The sequence below is a fragment of the Pogoniulus pusillus genome, chromosome 12, assembly GCF_015220805.1.
Source record: "Pogoniulus pusillus isolate bPogPus1 chromosome 12, bPogPus1.pri, whole genome shotgun sequence".
NCBI classification, from domain to species: domain Eukaryota; kingdom Metazoa; phylum Chordata; class Aves; order Piciformes; family Lybiidae; genus Pogoniulus; species Pogoniulus pusillus.
The window spans coordinates 16,003,301-16,013,641 of NC_087275.1; the positions used below are offsets into that span (position 1 = coordinate 16,003,301).

The following is a 10,341-nucleotide window of genomic DNA, read 5'->3' on the forward strand; positions in this document are numbered from 1 at the left end:
GCTGTGAGGTGAGAGGCATTGCAGTAATTCAGCTTTATGTTGTTGAATACTGCCTTTGCACTAATATGTCATCTTATCATGCTGCAGTAACTTTTCAAATGAGCTAAAGGAATTCTCTTTAGTTTTTACTAAGAATAGTTGTAACAATATATCCTGTCCTGCATATCTGTGTACTAGAAAAACAGCAGAGGTTTGTTTGCAGTGATGTTCTGTGTTCTATTATTTAGTGGAGTGGCTTTGCAAAAGCATGTGGGTAATAAATAGTGTTCTTGTGTGTTGCTGGCACATTTTGAAGACTTTTCCTTCTGCCAGATTCTACTGAGCTGTGCAATCCAGAGCATTAGCCAATGATTTGCAGGTCTAACTATTTTAGAGATCATCTGGTGAACATGGGAAGAGTTTGGCCATATCTCAGAATGACATTTCACATTCTTTCCCCTCTAGAAGATTCCTGATAACCTAATGCTTCCCAAGATGAGATAAACAGGCCTTCCTCTGAAGTGACAGGAGCACAGCAGAGCAGAGTCTCTGAGGGCTGTGCCACACTTGAAAGTATTTTCATCATGATCAGGAATGTGAAAAATAATCATACTCCCCACTTCATGGGTCAACGACCATTTAAGGCTAGTGTGTCTGGCTGCACTTTTAGTTTTGCAGCTAATTCCTGCTAGTAGAAGCTCAGCAGGAGCCAGAACATGCTGGCTTCTAGCAGTTTTGAGCGCTCCCAATAACCTACTCAGCATCATCTCATATCTGCACAAGGTGGCATCTCCTGGTTCTTGCTGAGGCTGAACTTCAGGAACCTCTCTTAGAAGACACTGTCTGTGGGCTGTCTTTGGCAGCTTGCTGTAGGTGACTGACTCGAGTCTTCCTGACATAGTGCTGACACAAGTTGTAATATAGGTGTATTGATACAAATTCCTTATGCTAGTACCAGTGTTTCTGTACCTTAGTGACCTGAGGCAGCCTAAAGTCCTCATGTCTGAAATAAAACCATAATAAAAATGAACAATGCAGGCAATCAGGGGCCTTTTTGGTCCTTCCCATTTTGAATTAAGCATCCCCCTGCAATAAATATTTGAATGCCAAATTAAGTAGCTATGCAAACATGATGGGAAGCTCTGGGTAAAGGATTTAGTCCTGTAGCAAGCAAAGCCCAGGGAGGTTCCCCCTGGGAGAGGAGCAGGAGGAACATCTGCCCAAGTGAAGGAGCCTTCGCCTGAGCTGGTGCCCATGCAACAGAAGTTTCAGGTCACACCAAGGCCCTGGGGATGGTCTGTCCTCCCAGGATATTGTACATAACAAATGCATATTGTTCATAACAGCCAGCTCAGAGTGCAGTCTGAAAACAAAACAACCTGCTCACTGTCTGCCTCATCCACCAACAGAAGTATTCAGCCACTGGAAAACAGTTAAGAGTTACGATGAGGTACAAGCCAAAATAGACATGAGCTCATTCTCCCCTATCTCTGTTGGCCTTCTATTGCAAACGGGAGCTAAGAGTCTTGAAAAAAGTCCTTCATCAGGAAAGGAAACAACTGTGACTTTGAGCCCACACACAAAAGTTCTGCTCAGAAAGAAGTGCTATTTTTAGTTGTTTTTTCAAATGAAAACTATGCTAAGCTGCAAACTTCAGTCTCCTCTGTTCTGTGTAACTTTTCTTATACACTATGTATTTTCAAATGTTTCTGTGTGGGATAGAGGTGAGCTTCATACCTGAAATTTCTTGCTTCCCCCTCCTTTACATCAGGCTGACAAATCAGTCAATCTGCCTTCACATAGTACAGGAACAGGTGCCAAGATCTGAGTATCTGAAGGCCCCATTCATCTAACAAGAAATGTGAACTGTCACTGTCTGCATGATGCACCTGCTTTTATCTCTTCTCATTATTTTAAGTGCATAAAAACTTACTGAGGGGAAAAAAATAATGAAATGAGAAGGATGCAGCCGACTCTCACCTAACTCATCTCTTCCCATCCTGCACACCTTCCTTCTCAGTGACAATTTGTCTCAGAGGCTTTGCAGAGGACATGACACAAGACTTAGTTTCTTTGAGAATTAAAGCAAATTATCCTCATCCAAACCCAGCATCTGGAAGCAGTTTAGCATCTGATTGTAGCCCATTTTATCCTGAAATTATAGGCTTGTTTTGTCTACTGTGTACAAGCTAACACATCCCTTGTGGGATGGAAAACAAGGGGGTAGGTCCCACACTGTGTACAGCTACATTGATGCTCCTGGAGCTTCACACAGGCTGGCACGTGAATCCAGTCACAGGTCCACATTTGCCCTTACTAGACCCTCACAAACACTGTATGTCCTCTTTGGTTTCATTCATCTTTAGATGAAAATTAGCAGTGCTCTACCTATGCATTCCATCTTTCAGATTCACTCTGCCTGCTGCAATTGTTTCCAACCCTTTCTCACCCCATGTTTATTATATTCTTCTCCCCAGTTACTTTATTCCCTTTCCCACCTCCTTTTCTTCCCCACCAGTGCTAACCCTGTGAGCAGCATGGTCTTTGCTACCATCCCATGCCACAGCATTCGGTGCAGTGCCTCCTGGTGTGCTAGATCTGCAGTAGTGGAAGGAAAAGGATGTGTCACTGGGTGCAGCCACTCTCCTGGGACAAGATACCAGGGTGAGGGTGTAAGTTCAGGTTACTATAAGTCAGGGCAATGCAGCAGACAGCAGCAGCAGCCCCAGCTGAGACTGATATGGTGCAGATAAGCAGTACCAACTGCAAACACTTCTGGCCACTGGACATGAGGGAACACTTCCAGGCCACTGAGGAAGCTCAGGCTGCTTGTGGCACTGGGGCAAGGCTTGCACACTAGCAGGGCTGGCACTTGCTTGTGCTGGTTCTGAATGCAGCCACCCACTCTTATTCCTTCTGTAGCACTTCTGAGACTGAATTAAATAAACTGAGCATTAGTATCAAGATTGGTAATGAACTGAGGATCTGGTTCCTCGAACTAACACTACACAATTTGTCTTTCATCTTTTCAAGTTCCTAAATTGATCCTCACGGCAGTCAACACCCTGGCCATTGATAATAAGTCTTCTGTAAAACAGAACAATGGTATGTACCATCAAAAACATATGGCTTGCTGCTCTCCTTTGATTGAAATAAGACATTTTCTCACTGCAGGGCTTGGTCTGTGAGAGGTGGGTCATAGAAACCTGGCAGAAACAGGACAGGATGGCTGGCTGGGAGCAAGGCAGGACTCACACCAGCACGACTCTGCTATCACAACACTATGAAACGAGTGGCCCATCCAGATCTACCTGTAACTAGCATGATGTCTTCTAATTTCAATGGGATCATGGGAAAAGTAAAAGTGAAACTGCAGTTTTTCAGGGTGAAGAGTCTTGTAAGAATTATGCCAACAGCACCTGCTCTTAAAGGCAACAAAATGAACGATGTGCCTAATGCATATTTACTGTCATCAGCAGTGGGAGTATACTGCAGTGGCTGGACCTGGGAAGTTCTTTTGAGAGCTGTGAAGCATAATGAAGTAAAATTAGTTTGGAGACTCTAATGGGAGAAGGCACAGGTAGTAGATAGTTTCCTGTTCATCACAGAATGGCTTAGGTTGGAAGAGACCTTAGACATCATCTACTCAAACATCCCTGCCATGGGCAGGGATGCCACAAGGCCTCATCCAACCTGGCCTTGAACACCTCCAGGGAGGACATTCACAGCCACTCTGGAAAGCTGTTCCAGAGTCTCACCAGCCTCGTGCTGAAGAAAGTCCTAAAATCTAGCCTAAAACTACTCTCCCTCAGCTTTAAACCATTCCCCTTGTCCCACTGTTAGACATTCTTATGAAAAGTCCCTCTCCAGCTTTTCCTATACTCCTGGAGTCTTCTCTTCTCCAGGCTTGTCTATACTCAATATTTTGAATATTTTCTTATTGATAATTTATTTAAATATTATATTTATCAAACATTGTTTTGCTCTAAAGTTCTGCAAGGTTCCTACAGCATAGCACTAGCCTGCCTGTGTTTTAGGTGCACTTGTTAGTTTAAAAGTTATTGGGTGAATATCAGTTCAGTAGCTTCATCATCAGTGATACGATTCAATTTGCCTTACCTCCGCATGTCACAGGTGTTGACCTCGATCCAAAGGAATCAAGACTTCCAAAGAAAGATGGAACCATTGTTAGCAACTCCTTGGCTACATTTGCATACCTTAGAGGTAAGAAAATGAGGCTGAGATTGTTTTGTTCATTAAATCATGGCATTTTGGGGAAAAGGGAGGATCACTTCAGAAGGTCACAACTTCTCATGTTTGTAGTAACAATATTATTACAATATGACTGCAGTCTTGTGGATGGGACAGTCACAGCATAACTGATATTAATAGAGTATTTTCCATCTTGAAGGATCCAAACTCTTTCAGAGACTGCAGCCAAGATATTTTTTAATGAATATTTTCAATGGGGACAGTCAGTTGTTCAGTAGTTTTGAAAACCTGGTCCCAGTCTGGGAGCAGAGCTGAGGACATCCATTTTTGGAAATGTTGGTTTGCTCACATATAAGGATCATCAAGGAGCAGTGAAAAAAAATAAAAGCCAATCCAAGTCCAGCCCTCTCTGGCGTGGGACACAGCAGGGTTTGCTGTGACCTCCCAACACTTAAGGCAAATTTTGTTTAGACAAATTAATTCATGATCACCAAAACTTTTAACACCACAAGAGAAGTCATGAATTTTTGAAGTAAGCAAAGTTTGATGTTGAGAAGTGATTCTGGAGCTAAGATTTCTGTTCTTCTAGGAAACACCAAGAGCCACACAGCTGTTGAGCATCATCTCACAGTCTTTGCAAGGGTTTCACTTGCCAGCACGAAGAGTAGCTGCAGCCCCTCAAGACAAGACTGTCCCTGCTGGCAGCACCCAGCTGCCACCAACAGTCCCCAAATGCCTAGACCCCACCAGCCTCGAGAACCCCCAGCAACACCCCAAGCAGCCAGGGCTGGATTTTACAGTCCATGACTAAAGGCTATTCCACATCTGTCTCACATGTTGCTATACCGAGAAGTGATCTCAGGGCATGTCAAGGGAAAAAAAATTTGCCTACCCAGACTGGCCTGGAGATGCTGCCATGGTGGTGCAGAGCCCAGAGTTGCTCTTCCCATGCCCTCTCTTCATGAGGGTAAGGCACTTTTTGGCAGGATGGCTGGAGAAAAAAAAAAAAAGTGTGTGCTTCAGGAGCTGTTTGAGAATGCTAGCGAGATGCTAATAGCATGGTGGAATAATGTTATTTTATCATGTTCTGAAGAGGCAGGGATTTCTGCATTGCTCTGGAAATGGCAGCTGATGCTTTCATAGCTAGACTTTGGCAGAGTTTGTCAAGTATTTTAAGCACAGGCTTTCTGATTCCAGATCACCCCGAAAGAGCAGCTCTCCTGTTTATGTCCAGTGTTTGTGTGGGCTTAATCTTCACACTGTGTGCTTTGGTGATCTGCGTGTGGTGCTCGAACGACATCAAGAAATTGCACAGAAAGAAGAATCAATTAATGCCAGGAAGTGACAGAGCATACGAGAACAGTGAAAACGAGGAGCAGGAGGAAGAGTCCTCTGATTCGGATGTCCAGGATGAGGTAGCAGAACTTTACAGACCTCCTTACTCAGGTTACAGTTCCACAGAGGCGGCAGAACTGGCTGAAAGGATAGAGCGCAGGGACCAGATCATACAAGAAATTTGGATGAACAGTGGCTTGGATATGACACCTCCCAGAAATATGAATACATTTTACATTAATGAACAATAAAAGGCTTATTTTGGATGATGCCCTAGCCCTTTTTTATAAAAAAGAAATGTACCTTCTGTGAAGGAACATTTGTATTGCTGCATATAATTATTTGTGAAGACAAAATATATGCAATAAAAGGAGAGTTTCAAACCCTTGACTGTGTCAATCATTCTGTGAAAAACATGTCTGCAAGCTTTGATAGTTGCAAGCTATGTTATCTTATGGGTTACTTTTCAGTGTAATTTGGGGGCACTTGCTACATGCATGTTGAGGAATATTAAAAGGGACAAAAATATGTAAGCAGCATAACATGAAAAACACCTGCACTGGGACATGGCACTTTGAACCAGCTAGTGTGTTGCAGCTCCTAAATTACATGAGGACCTTCTCTGTGGATGAGAAACATATTGCATGAGAAACATATTGCAAGAGAAACATGTGCATGAGCAGGACAAAGCAAAATTAACCACAGGTTCTTGAAGCTTTTCTGCTGTGTCATTAACCCCGCCTTCCTCACAGAAATCCTCTGGTAGCAGTGTCCTGATTACACAGGGATTAGATTCTACCTGCTTGAGACCAGCTGATGCTATTACTTACATGAGATATGTGAAAGAAGGGTCTCTGGGCTGGGAGGTCTAGAAACTAAGCTGCAAAGAAGTGCCTAGTATTTCAGTGAAAAGGTTCATGGTCTCTTTCGTAGCAGACCTCCTGATGGGTAACATAATAGCACCTGAAGACCCGTACTCTTCCGTGTGCAGAGACTTCACAATAGCTCTCAGCATCTGCAGCTCCTTTTTTAAAGCCCATAGCTACTAGTTAAGGCTTGCCATAAGAGGAAAATCACTGCTGAGGCATGGGCAGAAAGGCAACAATCAATCTACATTTGAGACCTTCAGTGCCATATTGTTAAGGGAAAGGTGACATTGCAACCATTGGAAGGTATCTGCCTGAGATGTAATTCTGCTGCTACCCATGCTGGCAAATTTGTGAAGCACAAGCTCAACAATGGTTGCTTTCAGAAAAGACTCCCGGAGCTGACACATACGAAGGACATGTAACTTCCTAAGTGAAATGCTGTGTTAATAGTTCTGATACTAAATCAGGGTTTTGAGCCAGCACTTGACTAAAAGGTACATTCTCAGGATTTTTTCAATAAGCTCACAATCTTAATTTGAAAATTGTCCAGACTGGTCAGATTCCATCAGACAGAAAATTAAATCAGAAATGTATCATATCTGAAAACACAACGTTCCTGCCTTTAAATAAAATGTCTTCAATATTTTAACTGCAGTCTGTAGGGAATTCACTGAACAAAAGGAGGAAAAATGTCACTTCCTATTGGTAATACTTGGTGAGTTCATTGTGCTTTCCCGCTCAGATGCTGTGCTTCTAGGTAGAGTGAAGCAGTATGAGACACTTGGAAAGAAAAAAAACCTGACGTGACTTGTGGTTTCCTACCGATACAAAGTTGAATTAAGCATGGGAAAACTTTAAAGGGAGGAAGGGGGCTTGCTCCAATGACTAAGGCACTGCCCCGTGCTCCACTGGAAAAATCTCAGCAGTGATTAGCATCCTATCAGCGGAAGGAAGAGAGGCTGAGGAGATGGACAGAGAGCTGAGGTCACCCATGGCACTGGGAAACTAGAATGCTCACCACAGCCCAGGAGGCTGGCTGCATGCCTGCTGGGACTTAAATCTCCCCCTTTCCAATAGAAAGTCCTAACAGCTTCTGCCACTGCATGACATTGATGAATTAAGTTTTGGTCTGGAAAAATAACTTTTTCCTGAGGATGGGAGAAGGCAAGTTCTCCTTTTGTTGGCCTTGTGAGTAGGTGTGGGACAGCTTTGGTCAGGAGCTGGCTCATTCCTCCTGACTCATGGGAGCAGGCACCACCCATTTCCTGATCAGAAAGGGGGCTGATCTACATCCCAACAATTCCCTCTGCTGACAGATCATAGTAATAAAAAAAAAGTGGATCCTGTTCCTCTTACTGACCCTCCAAAGCAGCTGTCATTCAGTTCTAGTGGGCAGGGCTCCAAATGCATGGAATGCAGGACTGAAGGCAGAGGATCCTAGTTGCTGCTCCTTCCCCAGGGTAGAGCATACAGATCAGCTGATCTCCAGCTGATCTATTTTTGGAGGTTATCTGTCTGGTAGTTAATGTTTATAGTAACTAAAATGTGTGTATTTTCTTTCCTCATTCTTTGTCTTTAAGCCTCTGTGGGGTTCTAGTCCTGAAGCTGACATCATAAAACCCAAGAGTCTTTCCACCAGACTTTTGCTTTGCTCAAGCCTGTGTGAAAACAGCATGTCCTAGGGGTGGCCACAAAATCACAGACTGGCTGTGACTGGAAGGCACCTCTGGAGGGCATCCAGTCCAACCTCCTTGCTCAAGCAGGGCCTCCTATGGCAGGCTACCCAGGACCACATTCAGATAGCTTTTGAATGTTTCTAGGTATGGGGAGTCTACAATCTATCTGAGCAACCTGTACCAGTGCTTGGTCACCCTTCCTGATGCTCAGAGGGAAGCTCCTGTGCTTTTTTGTGCTCATGCCTCTGGTCCTGCCACTGGGCACCATGAATCCTTTCCCTGCTGTTCTGTTCACTTCATCTAATGCACATTTTCCAACTCATCACCCTGCTTTGAGGTTCACAGCTGAAAACAGAAGTGCTCATTCCTGGTGATGAAGCAACTGTAGTGGCAGTAGATCAGCAGAAAGCAGTCTGTAACTTAGCTCTTAGTCCCTTCCTTGGAGCAAAAGTGAAAAATACTTCACTTTTCCCAACTCTGCTTCTCTCTCATCTACATTTACAGCCCTGGAGGGAAATACTCCATTCTATTCAAGTAAAGATTATAAATTTACTTTCTCTCTTGCTTTCATACAGTTGCCCGTAGATGACTTAAACATGATTCCCTCCTGATTTTCCTTTCTGCCAGCTGCCACAGGCTGCAGGCAGGCAATAAAAGATTTCCACTGGCACAGAGAAGAGCCTGCTTCTCAATATGTTGCAATTCACAGCCTCTGGGAATGTGTTTTGAGGGGAAAAAAAAACACTTAATAACACATACCTGTTTAAATGTGTCCTCAAACATAGAAACCCGGCACCAGGAGCAACAGAGCAGGGCAGAGGAAGCAGCTTCACTCAGGAGCTGTTCCCTTGACTGACTTGTTTATAGTCTGAGTTCGGGTTGCTATTTTATTCTTCTAGCAACAACTTTTAAAGTCTGACTGGAGAAAGCTATCCATTAGCAGGTGACCTTGTTCCCATATGTTCACTGTTCACAGCAGTCTGAAAGTTAAAGAGAAAACAAATAGAGCAAAAAGAAATGAGGAAAGGCTCAAGAAACAGACATTTATTTCTGTTGTTCTGAAGGAAAGATGAAAAGCGGAAAAAGATGAACTGCAGAAAAAGCACTCAGCATAGAAGACAGAAAATTGAGAGTGTAATTATCTGATCTGAGCCCACAAAGACCACAATTTTATGGGAAACAGCAACTGACTGGATAGGGTTGGGGCATAGGTTGGACTGGATGATCTTGGAGGTCTCTTCCAGCCCAGTTGATTCTATGATTCTATGTGTACAGCAGGCCAGGCTCATGTCAGTGACAGGTCTGCTCTACTGGAACAGGAGCAATGGTAAGAAGCACTTGGGTTTGGCTGGTCCTTATTGAGCTGTGTCAACTCAGAAAACAAGAAGCAGAAATGCTGCAGTTGGTATCTACTTCAATTACAAGATAAGGGCAGAAATAGCATCGAGGCAAGGCCACAGGGCAGCAGCAACACTCCAGGGAGGGCATTTGGTGCTGCAGTGGGGTGAAGTTTCAGCAGTAAAATCATGGTAGCTGACAAGAGCAACAGCTTAAGAACAAAGCCATTACAAAGGAGAGTTTGTGAGTTGTTTGGCCATAACTGCTAGGTCCGTGCTGCATGCATGGCTTGGGGAATGCTGTGCATTAGAAAACTGTATGACCCAGCATTAACACCTAACCTTGCTGGAAGGCAGTGTGCAGTGCTGGTGTGGCTGTTTTAATTCCCCATCCCTGCCTTTAAAATAACCCGGAGTTACCACCAAGAATCCATGGGCGAAGTTGCAGGAAGCAGTAAATAAGTCTGTCCAAAAGTTGCACCTTTTATCAGCAGCCACTCAGGTGTGGCACCTAACACTTGTGTGACACCGGGAAAAATCCCTGGCATCACCCCAGCGATTTCATGGGAGGTGCCTGTGCTCAGCCAGGCAGCGTGCTGGTGCCTGGGGTGGCCGGAGAGAGGGGACAGCAGGGAATGAAGGTGTGAGCAGGGCTGGGAGCAAACTGGGTGGAGAGCAGAGCCTGGAGCAACCTGGCAATGCAAACTTGTATGCATGCAAGCAAGGAGCAAAGAAGTAAGACCTTATGTGGAAACAGTCTGGTCGACTTTACCTGCACACTAGGAAGCCTGAGGAATATAAATGGCCACAAATGGCATTTTTTGCAAGTGCATACTGAGTGATGGAGTATTCAAGCATGGGATAAGCCAGGAGATTTCTTGTCACCTGTGGTGTCACCTGTAGTAGGTTTTCCTGGGCTCCCAAGGGCTATCC

General features: G+C 44.3%; 1 protein-coding gene and 1 long non-coding RNA gene across 5 annotated transcripts in view; one reads left to right on the top strand and one right to left on the bottom strand.

The window, feature by feature from the left end:
• The window catches only part of EVA1C (eva-1 homolog C), a 39,814-nt gene extending 33,900 nt beyond the window's left edge, over nt 1–5,914 (top strand). For 2 of the 4 annotated variants that reach the window (XM_064152414.1, XM_064152416.1), the window contains 3 exons: nt 3,013–3,084; nt 4,114–4,203; nt 5,389–5,914. In XM_064152414.1, coding sequence (XP_064008484.1) covers nt 3,013–3,084; nt 4,114–4,203; nt 5,389–5,777 — 551 coding nt within the window. In that variant the 3' untranslated portion in view covers nt 5,778–5,914. The remainder of the gene's footprint in view (nt 1–3,012; nt 3,085–4,113; nt 4,204–5,388) is intronic. The other 2 variants (XM_064152417.1, XM_064152415.1) reach the window with 1 other exon arrangement.
• Nucleotides 5,091–10,341, bottom strand: LOC135180144 (uncharacterized). Its single transcript, XR_010304294.1, has 3 exons — nt 10,181–10,341; nt 8,831–9,051; nt 5,091–5,182 (listed from the first exon to the last, which is right to left on the bottom strand). It is a non-coding gene; the product is annotated as an uncharacterized LOC135180144 (long non-coding RNA).